At 39.3% G+C, this 21,955-nt stretch overlaps 1 protein-coding gene across 1 annotated transcript in view; it reads left to right on the plus strand.

The window, feature by feature from the left end:
- Positions 1-1,997: 1,997 nt before the first annotated feature.
- The window catches only part of col4a5 (collagen, type IV, alpha 5 (Alport syndrome)), a 52,979-nt gene continuing 33,021 nt past the window's right edge, over positions 1,998-21,955 (plus strand). The window contains exon 1 of the mRNA XM_042512581.1: positions 1,998-2,291. Within this exon, the coding sequence (XP_042368515.1) occupies positions 2,202-2,291 (90 nt within the window). The 5' untranslated portion in view covers positions 1,998-2,201. The remainder of the gene's footprint in view (positions 2,292-21,955) is intronic.

The raw sequence follows: 21,955 nt of genomic DNA on the forward strand, positions 1-21,955 counted from the left end.
TCTAAACATTGTGTAGACACTGAGTTACTCAAGTTGCAAACAGTCCATTTTTAGCTCTTAAATGCTCTATATTAGTTCAACTTAGTCTAAGTGAGTCTTCAACTCTGATTATCAGAACATGTTAATGTATCTAGTAATAGATTGTGTTGAAATTACACTCACATTCCTGTTTAAATAATGTTATGTCTGTTAGATAAAGACATTCCTGTTCTCCTCTGGAGCTTATTTTTAGCTGTGGTGTGCCACAGGGATCCGTACTGAAATCTCATAAATTTCGCACTGATGTAGGAATTTGAGAGCAAATTATTGTTATTGCTGCATTAATCAGGATATTATTTACCCCAACTATACCCGCAACCCTAAATCCATTGCCCAGCAGAAACAACTCAAACCCAAAAAGCTCAAAACTTTCCTCAAAATAACCCGACACTGGTGCGTTAAATTTCAAATTCAGGATTATCTTATTGCCAGATCTTGTCTTTGCTGGTTATAACGTGACAAATGGAAATGTGGTTCCTTGTTTATGTAATTGAGGTGGAAAAAATAATAAAAAACACCTGTCAGTGTAATACATCACAATTCAACAAAAGCACCACAAACTCCGGACTCCAAAATGATCAGTTCAATCAAAAACAGTTTCAAAACAAAAACTAAACAAAATAACCTTCATGTAGGAAGGACTGTTGTTGCTGGTAACAGACTGTAGAATTTAGTTTAGTTGACATTATGAGAAAGTGGGCATCAAATTGCACACATTTGCCAAAATTTCAATTGTGATCCTTAGTTTCCAATAAACTCACTTCAAGTCATACATCCAACAAAAAATGTGATACATATATCCTGATATTAACAGATGATCTTACACTAGCAAGTTTTCCTCAAGCCATATGATCGTTTGGATTTGCAGTGGTGGTTCTTAGAACTTTAATAAGCAAGAGTAACTCATTCCAACTCCTGGTACCACGGAGCCTAAAAGAACAGATATCCATGTTGGTATTACCAAAATCAACACCACTGGCTCTATCTGGTGGGCATGAGGTCCTAAAAGTGGTCTTTGAGATGCTCAATGTGTCTTTTTTAAAATTTTGGTCTGCAACTGGCTCTTAATACAAGAAGAAGAGTGTGTAAGCCGACTTGAGCCAAAACAGAGGGCTAAAACTAATAGATGCAAGTTGAGAGTAAAACTTTGAAGGAGATTAGTAATCATTAACTCCTGGTTACTTTACAACTTCAAGCACCCACAAAGCATCTGCATTTTAGATGTTTTAGTGCCTCCAGGATATATATTTAAATATAAAATTTTACATCATAAGAAAAAGAATCTGCAAATGAAAGTTTGGAACTTCAGGTGTGTTTTAGGAGATTTTGATTATTTCATTTATATAGATTGTATACATTAAAGACAGCTGTGTATATGACTTCACCAATTTAATTGATAACCCTCTTGTTCCACAAGCCCCTTAAAAGAATCCAGCAATATGAGAAGGAAAGGATGATGTACTTGTTTTTAAAAAAGAGTTCATTTTACTTTCTTCTATTCTGCCAGCAGCATCACCCTGTCAGGAGTCAAAAGTAAGTATTTGGCCTTTAATAATCTGTCTGGAATGCAACATGTCCAGGCGTATAGAAAATGTCAAAAAAAGGTTTAATGTCAAACCTTTTTTTTTTGCAGCTTCAGGCGTTGGGTAGGATTGGGGAGGCACGCAGGAGGATGGCATCATATCCATCCGCCATGTGAGGTTCTAACATTAGTGATTTTTTTAATTACTGGAGAATAAACCGAAACAAAAGAAAATAATCATTAAATTGGCTGAATGGCGCACATTGGGATTACAATTCTAAGGTGCCAGTTATCCTGAAATTTAATTTTAGATGAATTGCCTGTTTTAGTGAAGGTGCATGGGGCTAATATCAGTGCGCCCTGCGTGTGGGAAGTAGATCCGGCTGGGCAGGTTTGCAAGTCGAGGAGAGAAAAAGTTAGAGGGGGACTGCAGAGGCGCACGGTGCCAGAGCCAGGACCACTGGGAGCCTGTGCAAGCGCAACAACAGCCAGCACGCCGAGAAGAAGTGTTTTTTCTTATTATTTCTATTTCTCTGAGAAGCAAGTGTGCAGGGGGGGAAGCAGGGCTATGACACGAGAGTAGGGAGCCGTAGAGTTTGTGAGTGTTATCGCAGGCGGATCCTTGTTTTATTCCCCCAAGATGAATAAAGACTTGAAGAGCCTGCGACAGCTCGCCGTGCCTCTGCTCTTCCTCGTCCTGTGCGTCGCCGTGCAGCAATCCGACTCTGCGGTAAGTGCCTTTCCATTTTATTTTTGTCGTTGCAGTGATTTAAACCCTTCAAAAATGTCTTTACCCCGCAAGATACCCGCATGAAGAACCCGAGAGACCTGCTACTCTCACTCAGCCGGCGCCGGGACACCACCGGCTCCCACAGCAAGCCCGACTATGGTTTATAAATAGAGTGGCTGCTTTATAACAAGTGTTTATCCTCATGCTCTAATAATACTCCACATGTCGTTTCCGTTTTGTTGCAATGAAAATCATGAATCCAAACCTTTGTGCCGAGCGTTTGTGGCACTTTTTTAGCGGCCCGTGAGCACCTTCACGAGCTCTGCTTTGTAGTTTTCATGGAAGAATCGGAGTTTCTGTCCTGCTCCCTGCGCATCACGTTTCTTCCTCCCTGCTCTCTGCAACAAGAGGCAACCTGTAGCAACACGCCGACCACGGCGCACTTTTCTCAGCCTGCATCTGTGTTTTATGCTTGTTATATTATCAAACATCCAGGCGACTAAACTGTGTGTGTGTGTGTCTGTGTCTGTGTCTGTGTGTGTGTGTGTGTGTGTGTGTGCGTGGAGAAGCGCGGCGGTGCAGCGCGCCTAGTCTTCCTCCTTCACCAGTTTGTCTTCTAATTAAAATATTCAAGTTAAATGCAACACTCCTGCTCTGTCAGCGATAACACAGTCTGCTACCCATCTGTTCTTAAACATGTTGCGCGTAATTCGGTTAAATTTCAAACAAAAGAGAGAGAATGTGATTTTTTTAGTAGCGTTTGTGTAGGTGGATCTCCCCTGCAGGTGTGTTTAATCATGACAGCACCTTGTTTACTGGCGCACATTGAAGTATAGATTATAAACTCCATCTGTATTGGTTGATTTTACTCCTAATGCCATTCTGTGCAGCCTGGACAGCAGAAACACCTCTTTTAGTGGCTGCATCATCATGCACCATGGTGAAATGTCTCCTTGCACTTGAGATATTAGGGGTAAAGATCCAGGAGGGCTGCGTGTATTTGTGATTTCGCATACTTTACCCCTCCTTACTCATGCATTTGTTTAAATTAGTGTCTCCTCATCCCAGCTGCAGCTCTCTAACTTTTACTTCCCTGCATGACGCAACTGCATCATCAAAGTCATCAATCAGTGATTCAGTCTCACTTCTCATGTAATATTCCAGCAGGTTCTCTATTTGATAAATATTTACATGTCATTAATAATTCATGAGGACTAGTTGCATGCTGATGAACGTGGTCCCGCCCACATACAAGGCGTGTCCAATCAGGCCTGCACACTCGCTGTTAGGAGCCTGTGAGGACTTTTTAAAATCGTGCAGGGGACATTTAAGAACCTCCACCTCACATTCTGTCTTCCAGTGGCACTATTGCATTAGCAAACAGAACACAACATCAGGATTTTAGGGGGTAAACGTCACTTAATGGAATCAGGCTGAGGTCTTTGGAGAGGAAAGTTAGTCTGCTCAAAGGTTATACCAGAACATTTGTATAAATAACATCCGAGGTGGCTTCCGCATCTCAGTTTATGCATCTTGTCTACAAAATGAACTTAGTGACGTTCCTCTGCTTGCCAGGTGGTACTGCTGCAGCATGAAACAGATGAAAGCGTTGTTTAATTTCATGAAAGCTGGACAAGTTATTGCAAGGCAGTGACATCATTTGACATACTGAAGAATGCTTTAAATAAGTTTCACTAGAGGTTAACCCTTTGGAACCCGAGCAAACTGGCTTGATTTCTTTCAAAAACAAAGCATAAATCTACTAATATCTTGTAATTTTGAACATTTCTTACCAAGTTGCTCATTGCCCTTTTCCATGTTTAAAAAACAGACCAATTTGCTTAAGGTTCAAAGGTTTAAATACATGTGAAGGCATCTGAAAGCAGCACAAGAAAAGTGATTTTGCTCCATGTTGCAAACAGTAAATATGTCCTAATGACAAAATCCAAACTATTATACCATTTGCGATATATTCTTTTAGATAATCTCACTTAAATGTAAAGTGGAAAGAGAGGTAAAAATAAAGCGGTTGAGGTGGGTTTGAAGGTGTTGGTTTCGTATGTTACTGGCACAACTTGGCTGGCAGAGTGGCTGTTATTGTTGCCATGGAGATGGAGGGGGGTCCACTTTGTACCTAGGAATGTGGCCGACCCCACCCTCTTGATGAGGATGAGGAGGAAGAGGGAGTTCAGAGGGAAAATAGTTAAGATACACAGAGAAGAGCGAGAAAGTGCCCAGAATCTTCAGGGAAAAAAAGACCATTTTTGACTCTGGGAGCAAAAATTGCTCCGCTTACTGGCTTTCGGTCATATTTCACTACCTTCATCAGAAATTGGAGTTTGCTCAGGCTATGGAAAAAGCTAGCAAGTGGACCTTGAGTTAAGATTATCAAGAAAATATGGACCTGAGTGAAAGCGATACAGGAGGGATCATGCAGAATTTGTTTCAAAGTCTTTCCCCCTCATTCCCAGTATTCCTGGTTATGTATGAGCTGCTGTGTGCTCACTGAGGCCCCCTGGTGGAGTCTGTTTAAATTATTCCCCAGGAGTTCATCTTGCCTTTATCATCACTGTCCACATAAAACATGTATCTCCAAATTGGTAAAGTTTAAAGTGTGAAATCAACTCCTCTCATGTCACTTTTGTGTAAAAGTGTCTTGACAAATAAAACCCTTTAAAACCCACTTCAAAATGCATTTTCACATCATTAAAATGCAGTTTCTTTCTTAAAATAATGCAAATTTGACATTTGGAGATGCACGATTTTAATAGGACAATGAGAATAAGCACAACAGGGCTGAATCTGAACAAAAATCCAAAATAATCACACGCAAAAGGCCTCTCATTCTCATTCAGCATGTAATCATTAACTTATAAATAGAGTACTTAGCTATTTGGTCGTGTGTGTGTGTGTGTGTGTGCTGTTTTAATCCTCACCCAGATATGAATCTCCATTCAGCCAGGTGAGGGAGTTCAGCGGTAATGTATACCTGGAGGTTTCCTTTGAACCCGTCATGCCTTGCAACCACAAACACACACTTTATTTGATGCATGCTTTCCTGTGTGTGCGCACGCACACACACAGACACACACACACACACACACACACACACACACACACACACACACACACAAACAGGTTGCCTCACCTTTTACATGACCCATATCCCAGGTGGAGCTGTGTGTATGTGTGTGTGGTAGCCATAACAGCCATAACATCCTCAGATGCAAAGATAAATCAGCGATACCGCAGCCCTCAGTCTGAGCTGTTCTCTCTCGTCTTTGTCTCCGAGTTTGATGGATTTTACGATTTTCTTCTCTTGTCTGCTGTTGACTCTACTTGTCTTTTCCCCCACATCCATCTCTTGTTCTCAGTGTCTCTCCCTGAATTCTAAAACACTCCTGGTTTGACTTTGCAAGTTTTAACATGAATTAAACCAGTCTCTGCAATAACTGTGAGCGATTTTAGTGCATATGTTTTTGCAAGTGGATGAATTGTAAGAATTCCTCCCAGTTTGGGAGTCGCCAATTGAAAAATAATCTCATTCATAATCCAAATTGATGATTAAAAAAGTCACTTTTGGTAGCCAAACTTAGGCAGCACTACGTGACATGGCAGAAAGTGCTACGATTGCCTCACATACTAAATTTATTGGTGGAAAAAAGACAGCAAAAGTGCATTTATCCAAAGAAAAATTCTTTGTACATATTTTGAAAACAGATTAAGTTATTTTGACCTTACAACAAGCCTTAGAGATATCCTGATGGTTCTGGATAATCAAAGTTGTTTTGCCTACTTTCCCAAAGTTATCTCCACATACCTCTATCCTCCTCCTTCCTAACTGTATCTCTCCTGTCTGCCCCTCCATATCTCTGTCACCCTCATTTCCTTTGTGCCTGTTCTTAGAAGACAAATTCCATCTTTATCTCACCTAAGGGAAGGCCAGCAGTCACATTTAAATTCGTAATATAGTTACACATTATAAAGGAAAGTATGTGTACCCCACATGTGTGTTTCCTTGTCGCACTGTGGTGTCAATGAGCTGAAGATGCCATTAGGATTAACAGGTGGAAAAAAGTCAATGAGAGCTAACACCAAATGTTTAGACAGCTAATTACCTCTATCCAGAACTTTCCCTCCCTCCTCCTCTTCATTCACCGACTCGCTCCCTCTCTCCTCTGACACGTTTAAGAAGCAGCGCTGGAAGTACAAGTTGAAGTGTCAGGAGTAAAAGATGAAACGATAACAGAATGACTAATAGAAGCAGGAATAGTAGTAATAGCCTAATAAAAGTAGATGAAAGCGGAGAAGGTGTAGAAATACTACTAGTGGTAGCAGCAGTAGAAATTGCAGTAAGTAGTACAGGTCGCAGCAGTAGACTACTATTGTAGTGGTCGTTTTTTAGGGATATTTGGAGTTTCAATAGTAAAGTAATGGTGTTGTCTGTATAAAAATGTTTTAATCATCATTCTGACTTGTTTTCATTTCCCCTGGGGACATAATCTCATTTAAGCTCTTTGCACAAGATATCTCTTTCTGTCACTCACTCTCAAACCTCTTAATCACCCACTCTGCTTCCACCCTACTTCTCCTCCCTTCGGTGTGAAGAGGAGGGTAAACACGGAGTGTTTGTTAGAGACTTCTTTATTTACTCCATCCTTCACTGTTTGGTTTGAGGCTTTAAAGGTCAGCCATGTCTTTTTCCAGCTCTCCCCCATATATCCATCCATCCATCCATCTCCCCATCTATCTATCTTTTGTATTATATTTTTACTCTCATCACTATCCAGACCACCATGCAGCCAAAACCTATTTTTATGTTCTTACAACCCTCCAAAAACAACAGCTAATAGTCGTGTTATTCACAGCTCCCCACATGACATGAGCTTTAAACAGTCTGTGGGGGACTTAAACATTTTTAAACTTCTTTGGGGTTAGAAAAGTCAGGAATCTGTGATCTTCTGATCTGGAGGGTTAAACTGCGGTTTGAGGGAACCTTTCTTTGAAGAGCAGTGAGAATATCCAGATTAAAGCAGAGCTCTTTGTGGAATTTGGGGCTGAATTAGGTTACAGATTAAGGTTAAAGAGACTTGTTTGAGTGTATGGTAACTAACTGATCTTAACACCCCATTTTTCCCACTTAATGCCTATGATGTGTTTAAGACCACAGTCTTATTCAGTCTGCATTCTGGTGAATTTTTATGAAACAGTTTGTGCGTTTGCTTCTCATAATCTGAATTCTACAATCATTGTGATACTCTGCAAACAGGTTTGTCTTCTTGTTTCAACAATACTTTAAAAAACACAACTTTTTAGGTACAAAAAGTACAATAAAAGTAAAAACCATTTTACTTTTGCCACTTTTTTGACTTATAGTAGCCCATTTGAAGCTGTGGTTGGATAATCTTTGATGTTTTTCTTGACTGGGTCTCTAGAAGAGGAAAGTCCTACTTATGTTGATTTCTCATTGGTTATGTAATGAAACACTTTGAAGAAATATCTTATGATAGTAAGATATCATAAGATGGATGCAAGTTGCAACCATAAGAGCATCTATATCTCAGTCTGTGTCTGATTAAACTTATCTGACTTCTCTTTATCTTCTCACATTTAGAGAGGGTTTTTCTCAGGATCAGCCGCCGCACAAGAGAGATTTATGTAGGATTTAATCTCATTTTAGGAATGGAAGCTTGTGTCTTCAGACATTTGTTTGTCTCTTAGCAAGATTTGGCTCTGGGATCAGCTGTTGGTGATGATCCAGACCTGGATAATGTGTTTTCTTTTTGTATTTCTAGCCAACTTTTTGTTGTGTTCATAAGCTGATAGGAAAGCCAGACATCTCAGACTTTATCATTAAAGTATAGTCACTGTCGATCCATGGGCTATTTGTCAGATAATCCAAATCGGAAGGCATTACAGAGGTGGCAGGTGTGCTTGTAGAAGAATTATTTGTCATTAATGGAGTGCTTTCTACATTCATTCACTTCCTTTCCAGTTGTGTTTACTCAGTGCCAGACACTGACTTTTAAATTACAACAGTACAGATTTTTTCCTTTAAACAAATTCATCTGAATGTTGTTTTCCTGCTGTGTGTGTTTATGTGTGTGCGGTTGCGATCCAGTGGGCTACCTGACAAGTCCACCTACACAGAGCAGTCACAAGACATGCCGTCCTTTTCTGCTTATGCTTCCCTGACCTCCTTTTCTTCATGCTTCCCCCATTTTCCTGAGGAATAATTTAATTTTACAGCCCAGAGGAAGCACAGAGCGCTGCTTAGGGACACAACAAAATGAGACGGCGAAAGAAAGAGACATATAGCTTCAGGTGGGAAGCAAAGAAAACAAACAATAAAGCTTGACTGGACTCAAGTTATTGGGAGCAAAAAGAAAACAATGGATCAAAAGAGCAAATACATACAGACGATGCAGCACCATAAGATTGAAATGAATCACATATTCCTTCTCTAAGCTGGAGCATTTATTGTTTTGCATTCTTTCTTTCGGAAGAGAAGGAGAAGGTGGTTTAATCTATTAGAGATCAACCATAGACCTTGATTTACAGATGTCTGCTTCGTCCTCCTCTTTCCCTCACTCACCTCCTTTAAATGCAGCCTGTGGGCTGAAGTACTTGTTAACAAATATTTGTGAATGCAGTTCGACCCAAGCTGACTCACCTCGTCTGCGCATCATTCAACGCGTTTTTATTACTATCTGCTGTGCATCCACTCCCCTGTCTCTTGTTACTCCTCAAGACTTGTATCTTTCTCTTCTTTAAAAATTGGGAGCAGACTGTAAAACACAAACTCACCTTTTTTTTCAAGCTTTCATGCTCTTTAACTCTCTAGTTTCTCATTTCCTTATATGTTGTTGTCAACAAATGTAGAATTTTGTTATAAAATCTAGCAGCAGAATTTAAAAAAAAGGACTTAATATAAAAGCTTTGTTAGTAGTTGAGGCAACTTTAGCTTTTCCAAATGGAGGTAAGGCATAATTGTTTGAAAATTTACAATTTACAAAAAAGTGCCATTACATTCTCACACAATGATTTGTATGATATCTAATGAATTTGCACTCCACAAATGGCATTGCCCTGGTATGTATGTGACATAAAGTACTGTACAGGTTTAAGAAAGTAAAGTTATGAAGGCTAGATTAGCAAACATGTTTTGGCGTCAATTCACATAAAATTAAGTTATGTGTTAACATAAAGTTATGTAGGTTAGGTTTAAGAAAAGGAACGTGGGTGGAAAGTTATGTGCTAAATGCAAAGTTATGAAGGTTAGGTTAGGTAAGTAAAATTACTTAGGTTGGGTGTTGTCACATTTCTGCTTAACACAAAGTTATGTTCTCAACGCAAAGTTCTATACTTAATGCAAAGTTACGAAGGTTGGGTTTAGGAAAGTAAAATTATGTCAGTTAGCTTTAGGAAACAAAACATGATAACAACTTACCTAAAACAACTGAAACTTCACTTGGTTTCACATGGGACACAAACCCCATTCTCCTGGGGGAAAGTCCTGTGTTTGTTTGATCCATCTATCAGCCCAACCTGCCTTTCCCAGCAGGCTTTTGCTCTTCATACTACTTCCTTCTTTACTCCCTTCAGGGCATTGGTGATGTGATTGTAGCACCCTGATGATGTGAGTTATATACCATGTTTATTAGATGCTTTGTTGAACAATAAATAAGGAATTTTCAGGAACTTTTCCAGATTTTTTATAACCCTTTAGCGTTCGTTTAGGTCTGTTTCTTTCATTTACTCCATGCAATAGAAAACTTTTTCTGGGGCCATAGAGAGCCAATAGGAAGGTGAGCAAAAGATACAGTTTATATCCATTTTAAATAAACTATTCCTTAAACATCTGTCATGAAAAAACCTGCCATGAAATCCATTCTTCTTTGTCTCTCGGCCCCCATCTTTCCATGAACGTTTAATCTGTTGATCTCACGTGAGAGACTGATGGCGAGAAGCGATAACACACGACACACACTCACAGTGCTATAACAGACACATTAGTGCGCTTAACATGCAGTCTGTGGCTGTCTGTGGACGAATGAATGAAGTCATCAGAGCTGCTTCGAACACGCAGAAAGCTGTTTTGACTGCTGCTGTATTGACCTTAGTGTGGGAGGGCATCTGGTTCTCTCTTCTCCTGTGTTTTTCACTGCTTTCGCTCTTGTTCCCTCACTACTTTTAATGCTCTCTCTTCCATTATGGACACCTGTTTCTCTAATCACACCACTCAGGAGGAAATAGGGCTTTCCAGAAACCACATGGGAAAATGGTATGAGTGAGTGTGAGTGTGTGTGTGTGTGTGTGTGAGTGGCTACTGTTTCTTTACACATTTCTCCACTACTGTCCAGACGGAGTCATTTCAAAGTAAAGGACAAGTTACAGAAAAATATCTGATTTCTTTGGCTGTTCCCTCCTTCACCCTTCACCTATAACAATAAAAGTATGTTTACATTTGCCCGACAAGGACCTCTTGTGGCTGCAAGAATTAAGCTCAAGCCTCTTAGGATCAAAGGTGGAGGTAGTGTGATGTTGTTGCAGCACTGCCATATAACCTTGTAGTTTCAGTGCTTGAATTTAACCTACATTAACTCCACTTGGGGGCAGCAAACACAACATCTGATATATTATTTCATAAAGTTTTCATCTAGCAGCAATGACGCAACATCAGCTTTCATTTTAAGTCATGTTTGTGGCCACCTGATGAGTGGTTTTCCAATATTCACTCTCTTTTAGCTCTGTTTTTGGTCTCCACCAGTCCAAATAAAATTATCTGGCTCTGCTTCGCTATGTTCACCAGCTAGTTGCCAACGATTGGTGCTTAGTAGGTAGTGTACATATTATTTTTAGAGTTTTGTCACAGAGGAACTGGAACAAATTAAGCAAATTTTTACCAAAACAATGACTTGAAGGTGCTATAACGCTCCCTGAAGTATTGTGCCTGCTGATAACTCATTGGTGTCCCATTTCTTTGTCCCATTGTTTATAAAAAATAATTTAAAAAAAAGATTTATGTAGCTTTAAATTCAACATTATCCATAGAGGAGGCAGATTTAAAACCTATTTTGTAGTTTAGTTTGAAGAACTATCACTACAATAGTAGTCTACTGCTAACGTCTACCCCCTCAAAGTCAATTTGTTCACTTTTATAGCCCCAAATCGTAAAACTGCCACAGAAAGCATAATTTTAAAGATTCAATCAACTTCTTTTCTGTGTTTCAATGGACAAATTTTCTTAAATTTCATCCCTCTGAGAGTCTGGTCATACCTTTACCTGTTTATTTCTGTCTGTCTGTCTGTCTCTTCCTCTTTCATTCTTTTCACTCCTCTTCATCAGATCAGAATCCCAGATAAATCCTAATAACTTGTACTGTATATACAGTAGTCACAAATACTGTTTGTACTTTACACCAAGCTGCACGCTGCTGTGTTTCAGTGTGTGTGTTCAGTGTGTGTGTGTGTGTGTGTGTGTGTGTGTGTGTGTGTGTGTTCCTGAGGCTGGAGCCTGGTCTTAGTTAATCCCAGGTCAGTGTGTCGGCTGGTATGCAGCTAAGCCTTTAGCATGCAGTCAGAGGATAATGTTCAGCAGCGTAGAGCAAGGTGCATGTTGAGGTCTCTGTTGGAGCATTTTTCACATTGTTTAGTGACACAGAAGGAGGCAGCAGGGACTGATCCACCTCTCATTTGTTCATAAATTCTTTTTAATTAGGTCTACTATTATTAATATTATTATTATACCCCTCTCCTCTCTTTTATTGTATCTGCTCTCTCTGACCTTTTGCTTTTAATAGGGACATATGCATACATATAAAGTGTTCTGTTCAAGGTTGTACATTGTTTTTGAAGTAGTTGGTAGTGTTTTTAATTTTAATTTTTAATTTTTGATGAGTTGTGGCCTGTTTTCTTTCTGTTTATGGATATAGGTGTACAGATGGGTGATGCATTAAAGAAAAAACAACAAAAGTGTTATTATTAATGCTTCCAGAATAGCTTCATTGCTCCATGTCATGGATTCTCCAAAATACTGAACTTTAACTACAGTGATTCTTTCGAAAGATGCTCCCTCATTTGGTATATCAATGGTGTTTCAAAATGTTTCTGTACTAATTTATTCAGGTGACTCCTTTAATACGCCAAAAATATGTTGTTTTTTTTTCAACAATTCATTCTGTTGTTGCAAGAAAAGATAATCTTTCTCTCAACTTTTTGGAAAGCCATATTTTTTCCACGCACCCTATGCATATCCAACCCCCTGGAAGTGAGACCAGGCTGTTTTGTGTGTGTGTGTGTGTGTGTGTTTTTTTTAATTTGTTATTGTCAAGATAATGCATCTCATAACGAAATTTAAAACATTAGCAAGGCATCTTTTTTTTTGCCTTTATATAAGCGTGTGTGTGTGTGTGTGTGTGTGTGTGTGTGCAGGCATGCATGTGTGTGTTTGTGCATGTCAACACTAAATACGTAGCATTCCTCGTCTCCTCTAAACAAACAAACCCCTGCCTATCAGAACAACGGGAAATATCAGACATGCTAATTGCTTGCTAATTGTGTTTAGATGACTTTCTAACTTTAAAATGTTGCATTATGCACAAAACAAAGGATTCAACAAGACAATGTCTTAGGCCTAAAAGCACTTCAGAATAATTGGCATTTTGAATGCACATTTTTCTTCATTGGACAGCACAAACAGGCCAAGGTTGCCAAGATGTGAATAGTAAGTCTGGAGAAGCATCTGTCACAGCAAAAATTACATTAAGCATTTCATTTTCAAGTCTTTTCCCTCTAAATGTTTTACGTTTTCTCCTTTTCAGTGCAAAACCAATAAAAAGCTGCACGGTTGAACATTTCAGCTGCTGCTCTTAGATGTATCTGTTCTCATCAGAGGCTGGTATAAGTGAGGATGTTAAGGAGAAATGTAGGCAGGGCAGGAACCTGCTGTGGCCTGCCTCTATACAAAATCACATCAGACACAGAGGACTCGGAGAAGCAAGAGGGAGCATGTTGCAGCTGTGAGGATCTCAACCAAACTACTGCTAGAAAACACAGTCAGAAACTTCTACTAGTACTGGGACATATTTGATTTTTAAAGTTTACTGTTTTGCTTGACTTTTGATTCATGATTGTGTCAGTCCTCTTTAAAGTCTTGAGAAACTTTACATCTTTTTACCTGCATGCTTTAAACTCTTGTTACCGCCCTCATGTGGCGAAGAGGTGGAACTACAGGTGGACAGGTGTTTGCGCAGAATATTATATGGCCAAAAATATGTGGACACTGCTGCTCCCTTTTGGTTACCTGTTGAGGTTGTTAGTATAGGCCTAACAGTTCTAATAGAGGGGAATGTTAATGATACAGCATGTGATCTATCAGATCATAGCTGGGCTGAGTTACCTCAAATGCAAAAAAGCATACCTTGGTGAGCTCACAGTCAAAGACAGGACGACATTCAACACAATAAAACCATCATAGGAGTAAACATTAAAACTACTCAGTCACTTATATAAAAGACAAACTGAGTAGGAGCAGTCAGGCAAAGGGTATTCGGTCAACAATTTAAAATATTGCAAATGATAACCAAAACAAATGATGAGCAGAAGAAAAAATGCACCTCAAAGTGCTCAAGTTTTACTTTTGAAGAGCAGAACAGAGTAAACAGAGTCCAGAAGAGCTGCTGGTGAGAATCATCTCAGTCAATGTTAAGTTAATGTGCTTCTATCTTTGTTGCAGCAGTTTGGGGAAGAGCCTGTCCTGTTCCAACATGCCAGTACTCCCACATTTAAAAAATCTTGTGGAAAAATATAAATAATATCAAATATGGGCCTAAAATTCAGGTGCAGACATATTTTGACCACCGCCCTTTCCCAACACATCAGTCCCATCAGCTTGTAGTCCCAGACAGGATGAAGTTCAAGCTCACAGCCCGCGATTCCACTCCACCTTTCTGTCCCGCTATCTGACAGATAAAGTATCAGGACGTACCATCTTGTTTTGTCTACAGCAGAGGGTTCTGGATAGACATTAAAATTAAGTTGCTCATCCAAACTCACCCCAACAAGGATGCATCTCTAGCATTTAGGTTTCCGTGCTTGGTTTATGGAAGCATGCAACTGTTTGCACAAAGGTTGTTTAAATGTTTAAAAGTAAATGTTCCTGTGATTTTTGTTTTGTATTGATGCTTATTGTTTTTTTTGGCTTGGGTGCAAAAACCCTCAAAAGCAGAAAGTAGGAGGAGGTTGGGTAAACTTAAAAATCTGACAAGTTGATCTTACTCAAAAAAATCTTGGAAATTGCCTTTAATAAGGAAAGTAAAAAATAAGTATTAATTCTGAGTTATGTTTACTCAAAGTGTTGTTTATTTTAAAATGAGCTGTATTTGTGTGGAATTGTTGGACCTTAAAAATAACAAGTGAAATGACCTTTTTCTTTATGGATGTTAGCAACTTCAGTAAACCAAGTTAGTCTGACTTAACCTAATCATGACAAAGAAGATTTTGAAGTTAGGAGATCTACAAATTCTGTTTTCTGAACATGTTCAAGAAAATAAAAATATGACTGACTGGTTTGCAAGCAGCAGAATACAAATATATAGCAAAGTAAACTTGGTTTACTGAAGTTTCTAAAACTTAGAAAAATTAAGTTAATTCAATTTGTCAATTTAAGTTGCAACAACTTGACAAAATTAAGTAAATCTAACCTTTTTTTTTTTAAAGTAAAATCCACACTTCAACACTTCAATATGCAGTAAACATTAACCAAGGCTTCTTTTTTTTTTAGATAAAATCAACTTGTCAGATTTTACAGTGTGGGAATATGGGTTGAGATACAGTTGGACGTGTTTACAGGACCTGGTGAGACACAGATTGAGACAAATCTTCACAGTCGAAGGGAACATGAAAGAAAAGCAAAGGGATTGATTTAAACATAGATTCTTTTGTTCTTCTGCTGGAGCGCCTCATGTTGTGACCGCTCCACTGAAACCTTAAAAATGTTCATGGTTGTATGAAACAGACTGATCACACCGCTGCGCTTTGTACCGTTTGAGTCCAAAGGAAGAACAACAATTTGGACCACATTGACATGTCTGTTTTTTTTCACATTCTGATGAACACTGACATGATCTTATCAGCGTGATTTTAAAGCATATTTAGAAAGCCGTTCTTTCTTTCTTTGTCACCTCCTCCCTCCTCCCTCCTCCTACCTGCCGTCTCTCAGTGTGTCCCCAGGCTACACATATCCAGGTATTCAGCTGGCAAGCTGCCGCTCCCCTCTCTAATTTCTTGTTGCCCGTAGCTACAAAGCACCGTGCCAAGTGGTGATGTATGTGGAGCATTGCAGAGAGATGGTAGAGAGGCATGTTTAAACCTGTGGGCAGGGCCGGGCTCGGCTGGGATTGAAAGGGCTAGGCTGGGGTGGGTTGTTATATCTCCCAGGGGAAAGAATTCAACCTTCCCCTGTTTACAAGATCCACGTGAGGACATTTTCTGGAACAAACACTCTTAGATCAGCAGTGTATATTTTGCAATATGGTGACTACAAGTGCTTATTTACAACTTGTGTTCTTGAAAATGTGATTGCTCTGATCGTTTTTGCATCCAGATCGAGAAAAAAAAGATTATTTTTATGGTTTTGCTTGCAGCCAATAACCACAAATGCTTAGTTTCATGTGATGTGTGATTGGCCTGCTACCTCAGTTGAGTATAGTCAAGTGTATTTATGATGCAAAATGTTTGAAAGTAAACTTGGATTTTACACAAATGAAAATTTGGTCAGGCTATAGTCGGCAGATTTGTGTGCTAGGTTTCAATCATTCACATAACAGTTAATAAGGTAGAAAAAAAGGTATCAAGAGAAGTCTTTTAGTATTTATATCACCTTAATGTTACTGGTTTTGGATTTTTTTTTTTTCAAAATGATACCCATCTCTCTAGTTTATAGTCGCTGTTTTGTGCTGCTGTTTATTACTGGTGACCTAACAGACTCCTTTGTTCCAGTACATACGCAGAACATTAACAACAAGTCCCATTTGGATGGCCAGGTTATAGAAATTCCTAGAAAGTGTGTGTGTGTTTGTGGTTAATGTGGTATTTGCACGGAGCAAAAACAAACACAAAACTGCCTCTAACATTAAATTGCTTACAAAATGAATAAGGTCTGGTGCCTCAAAACCCTTAAGTGCTCCCTGCGTGTATCTCTCAGTGGGAGGTCACTTGGGGTCAACATTCATTAGGGCGAATGAAAAGAGAAAAGAGGAGAGAAAATTGTTTTTAGAGGAAAGAGAATTCCTGGGAATATCAATGGAATTCCTGGACCGGCACTGTGGAGTTTGTGTGTGTATGTGTGTGTGTGTGTGTATGTGTGTGTGCACGTGTGTGTGCGCGTGTGTGTGTGTGTGTTTGTGAGACAGTCGGGGGTCTTCCTCCTCCAAAGAGCCAGTTAGTCAAAACACACATGGTCAAATTTTTTTTGTCAGAGTGAAAATATTTGGTTTGGTCGTCACTCTCGGGGTGTCAGCACCTTGAAGTAGTCAAAGTCCAGCGGTGATGAAAGGGATCAACGGTTTGAGGGCAGCGGCTCGGAGCCTGGTGTGCCACTCTTCAGAGCAAGGAAACACACACACACACTTTAAACGCACAGATATTCAACACAAGTAGCAGAACGCATACACCCAGATGCTGAACCAATAAATTATACCATAATAGCAATGTAATCTTCTAGTTTTTCTTCATCAAATTGTCAGGAGTTACATTTTCCAAACTCCAAATACTTTTTTCATATTTTAATCCTTAAAGAAACAGCTAAAAGTTATAAGATAAAAGATAACAGAATAGTTTCTCCTAGAGGAAAACTGTTGTGCAGCAGTTGCAGCATAAAAAGGTTGCAAATATAAAATGAAAAATATTAGGAAAAGTTTGCAAAGCGTGCACACCTTGATGTTAAACAGGTGCTGGAAAAAAAGATGATGGAAGATATGAAAAAACTGATAAAGAGCGTGAAGCTCGAAACATCATATCGTGATAATTTAATAAAATATTTATAGGAGCATAGTGTGCGAACTCTGTTTTCGCATCTCTTAAATATCAGCAAAGACCCTAACATTATAAACTTATGTAATAAAAGTATTTTTTAGAATGAATCTTCCACATTTTTACCATTAAAGGTAGGCAGGCAAAAACAGAATCAGGTTTATTGCCAAGTAGAAAGTAAAGTATAACTTTGTTTCTAAAATGAAAAGAGTTGAACCGTATTTGGAAGTGTTTGACATGGCATCAGTACTCACTCAGGTGTAGTATAAAAATACACTAAACTGTGCAATATCTATACTTCCTACATGCAATAATCTGAAATTAGCCATTCATTCTGATGTTTCGTATTTTTCACTCTCCTCTGCTGCTTTAGTATTGCAGATTTCCTCTCTGTGGGACTAGTAGAGGATTGTTTTAATTTAAAGTGTGAATAAAAATGTTTAAATTGGATTATATTCTGATTTCAGACTCATGAAGTGACCAGTGTAACCAGGGCCTCGGCTATACATACAAATATATCTGTAATGTATGTGGTCAGAAATATTACAGACTCATTAAGACAGAAAACACAACAGAAGAAAAAGTTATGTTGCGTCAAGACTAGAGATATACTGTATATATAGCCTGCATGTGTGAGTGTGTGTGTGTGTGTGTGTGTGTGTGTGTGTGTGTGTGTATAAACATGCTGGCTCTTGTTCCAGATTGCGGTTTGAGATTGCTGATCTGTGATGAGTGTTGAAAAGCAGAAGTTATTAGTTGTGGTTAAATTGTAGGGGGTTTCACATGTACTGTTTTTGTGCACATTAATGATAGAAGAACAATCTGTGTATGCAGCTGTGTGTACTGTCTATGACAGTATTTGTCTATTAATGTTACGTGTGTTTCTGTGCTGCATGAATGCAAATGTGTGCATGTCTTTGTGTCCTCGTGTGTGTGTGTGTGTGTGTATGTGTGTGTGTTTGTGTCTGTGCGCTAACCAGGGCACGGCAGTGTGTATATGTAAGTGTATAATCATCAGTCTTTGATGAGTGGGGGAATTCCAGTCTCGCCAGTCTAATCCCAGGGTACATGCCTTCCGCTCCCTCTCCCCTCCTCACCTCACCTCACCTGGCTCACCTCTCCATCATTCTGTACACACCTAGCTTCATCTCACTTTTTAATGCAGTTTATTTATATTTTGCGCAAAAATCAACCACGTTTTCAACATTTTTTTGCTTACCAGTGATGGAGGGAGTGCTCTGGTCTTTGACTTAAGTAAATGTATTAATACAGCAGTGTAGAAATACTCACAAGTGAAAGTCCTGCATACGAGTCTTTACTTAGGGATTGAATTGTAATTATTGAGGCAGTAATGTGAGTATTACTTTAATGTTTTTGGGTCTTCAACGGTTTTCAGGCCAAAGACCCCGTAGCTGAGTGTCATGCATATAAACATACCTTTTTTTATGGTGCATTCAATACAGAAATATTGGAATAATAATTATTGACTGATCCATGCATTTATACATCATGTTTGGACGACACAGACTGCACGAGACCAGACGGACAAGACAAGCAGGACGGGACTGGATGGACAAAACAGGACCAAACGGACAAGACAGTGGTAGAAAGATTGGGCTGTTGGGACAAACGGCACATTGTGACTTGTTTTACTTTTGTTAATTAAATAACTGGTGTGAGACATATATGAGGGGGCTTTTGGGGAAGCAGTGCCATGCATGTGGGATTTAGTGGCATCTAGCGGTGAGTTTGAGAACTATGGTGGCCGGCGGGTAATTATGGAAACGCGAATGGCCGTATGATCTAAAGCCATAGTTTGTTTTGTCCATTGTGGGCTCCTGTAGAAACAACAGTGGAAGAGGACCAGCTCTAGACAACAACTCTTTTTTAGTTTAGTTTTTTAGTTATGAATATTATACACCATTTCTGTCGATAGAGTTGTCCCTAAATCCCGCAAAGTGGACTTTTAGACTGTGTGAACATAAATTTAGGCTGCTTTAGCTCAATAACTGTTGACCTCAGCTTGTACGTGTTGCACATCCACCCCTCCTTGTGTACCTGTGCCGTCATGCCTCTGACTGTTATTACCTGTCCTACACGGACCTCCAGTGGTGCTGAGCGGCTGGCTGGGGCTTGTCGGGGCTTTTCCTCCCCTCAGGCAGGATCGCCGGGGTTGGCATGATGGAAAAAAAAGTGGGACGGAGGTGAGGAGAGAGTGAGGGAAATGATAGAGAGAGCTAAAAGACAGATACAGACGAAGGGAGTGGAGCAAATATCTGCAGCTCACTGACCTCTCTAAGTGGATTACATGCCCCGGCAGTGCTGTGGGGGGAGAGAGAGAGAAAGATGCTTTTAACACTGTGTTTAGGTAGATTTTAACCCTGTGAAAACCTGAATCAGAATGGGGTTTCTTGTGCTATGTTGAGACCCCTTTCACAAGCTGTTTAACCCTTTGAAACCTGATCAAATTGGTTTGATTTCTTTGGGAGAAGAATGCAATGATCCACCAGGCAATTTTCCCACAAATTTCAAGATATTAGTAAAGAAAATGATTAAATGAAAAAGAAAATGACTTGAAATTTAAAAAAACGTTTATGGTAGGGGTAGTAGACAATTATATAAAAAAAAGGAAAAAATGTCCAGAAAACTGTATTTTTAATATATACAAATTTTACACATTTAAATGATGATGTCACAGCTATTTTTTGTTGTTTATTTCTATTTTTGTTAAGCCTATTTTCACTTAATTTTACTTTTTATATTCATTTGTTGCTGTTTTTTGGACCATGTCTTGATAAGTCGCTTATTGCCTTTTCCCCAAGAACTTAAACCAATTTAATCCGATTTCAAAAGGGCTAAACAAGTTAATTTCAGCTCTGTTCAGTCTATTTGTTAACCCTAAAGGTCAATAATTCAAACACACTGCAGCTAAATGAGAACTAAACGAAATGTACTATAGGATCAAACAAAGCTGTGCAGTGTTCATATCTTTATTAGGACTATGGAACATTTTCAATGTCAGTATATTAGATTCATAATGTAGGCTAATAATATAAATTAATGGTATCATGATAGAAGTTATACCATAATTTATCACTTGATATCACTTGTCTTTTACCATTATGGGTAAACTCCCTCCTAACCCATCAAATACCACTGCTTTGCCAGTCGATACAGATGCACAGAGGCACCCTTCATGGTGATATGATACGCACTAGGCTGCAGCAGTTGTTAACATTGCCAGCGACAAATGTAAGAGCGAGAAAGATTGTATAAGGAGATATAATAGATACGTTGCTCTGTCTTGCACCATAGTGACAAAAAATCCATACCATCACAGCCCTAGCTGTCCCTGAACGTCCAAAACTGACTTGACAAGATATTTTTCCGTGTAGGTCCACTGACAAAGCAGTGGTATTTGACGATTTGGGATGAGAACATGTTGCAAACTCAGTCAGCGGCTCATCTTACAGCAGCACCAGGAGAGATGGCAGGAAAACAGATGTATGGAGAGATAGAGACAGAGAGAGAGAGAGATGGAGGTGAAAAGAGTGTGAGCTGCAGGCCTGGGCGTGGGAGAGCAGACTGCATTGAGCTGAAGCAGACCAGAGACTAATCTGGAGATTCAGGGCTTGTAAAAACACCGACACACACATCCACACACTCACACACACTTGGCACCCCATGTGCAAGTGTATTCAGGCATGTGTGTGTGTATGTGTGTTGGTGGTAACCCCTCTACCTTGCAGATAACAGTTAGCACACGTTTTGTGTTTACTGCCAACATGTGGCATTCTGTGGATCCTTTAATCCGAAAAACTCCTGACGTGTGACAAGTTTATGCTTTCTGGCATCGAGGGCTTCACTGGGAATCAAACCATCAAACCTCGCTCTGAATGGTGCCTTGCTTTAGACTCTGCGCCTTGCAGGAAGTCGCCACAGAGAAGAGTAATGTAAAAAATCCCAAATGTGACTTCTTTAAAATGCTTGTTTTGTTTGATAAATAAGCACAAACCTAAATATATCTCATTTTAAATGATATATAACACTAAAAAGGCATAAAATTGTTACGTTTGAGAACCTGAAACTGGCAAATATGTGAAATTTCTGCTTAATAATCATTGCAAATGATAACTGACTGGCCTCTCTTGGGCCATTGAAAGTGTTATAATGTTGTCAGTGAGAGTTGCTGAGAGGCCAGATGGTGTATCCACACAAAGTGTTGAAATGCATATACAGGCATGCGAGGTAACTTAATACAGACAAACGCATGCAAGGGCTGGCGGGGAGGTTTCTATGTCGGTTTTTTTCAGACTGTCACAATTGAGAAAGACGTAAAAGATTTACACTGTTGGATATGGTTTGGTTCAGATGTGAACAGCTGATTTTACCTCTCACTGTCCTTCCTGACATTGTTAACAATGCTGACTCACAAATAGATAATTGCAATTTTGGACTGCAGTTAAAAGGATACATGCATACACTCCTCACACTGTGGTGACACATAACTGGTTGAAAATTGGCAATTACATTAAATCAGCCATGTACAGGATTTAGTGGCATCTGCTGGTCAGGTTGCAGATTGCAGCCAACTGAATTGTTTGACCAGCAGTCAAAAACCCAAACATATC

Source organism: Plectropomus leopardus, chromosome 23 (assembly GCF_008729295.1).
Source record: "Plectropomus leopardus isolate mb chromosome 23, YSFRI_Pleo_2.0, whole genome shotgun sequence".
NCBI classification, from domain to species: domain Eukaryota; kingdom Metazoa; phylum Chordata; class Actinopteri; order Perciformes; family Serranidae; genus Plectropomus; species Plectropomus leopardus.